Raw genomic sequence first — 240 nt, 5'->3', positions numbered from 1 at the left:
TCCCAGGACCACCTGCAGCCCCCAGGGCAGCAGACCCCAGGGACCTCTCTGCCACTCTCAAGGGTTGTTTCCTCCCACGAGCACCAGCCCCTCCTCTCACCCTTCTTTCCCCTCCAGATCTGACTCCGACCATTTTGGACTGGTTCTCCATCCCCTACCCATCTTACAGCATCTTTGGCACGAAGCGGGTGCAGCTCACTGGAAAGTCTCTCCTGCCAGCACTGGAGTCAGAGCAGCCCT

General features: G+C 60.0%; 1 protein-coding gene across 1 annotated transcript in view; it reads left to right on the top strand.

Moving 5' to 3' along the window:
• Nucleotides 1–240, top strand: part of LOC104530437 (N-sulphoglucosamine sulphohydrolase-like) — a gene marked incomplete at its 5' end in the record, with an annotated part of 1564 nt that overhangs the window by 319 nt on the left and 1005 nt on the right. Inside the window, one exon of the mRNA XM_010175013.1 lies at nt 118–240. Coding sequence (XP_010173315.1) covers nt 118–240 — 123 coding nt within the window. The remainder of the gene's footprint in view (nt 1–117) is intronic.

Source organism: Antrostomus carolinensis, unplaced genomic scaffold (assembly GCF_000700745.2).
Source record: "Antrostomus carolinensis isolate BGI_N321 unplaced genomic scaffold, ASM70074v2 scaffold28239, whole genome shotgun sequence".
NCBI classification, from domain to species: domain Eukaryota; kingdom Metazoa; phylum Chordata; class Aves; order Caprimulgiformes; family Caprimulgidae; genus Antrostomus; species Antrostomus carolinensis.
Note: the sequence above shows the minus strand (reverse complement) of the source record. Positions and strands in the feature narration are given on the sequence as shown.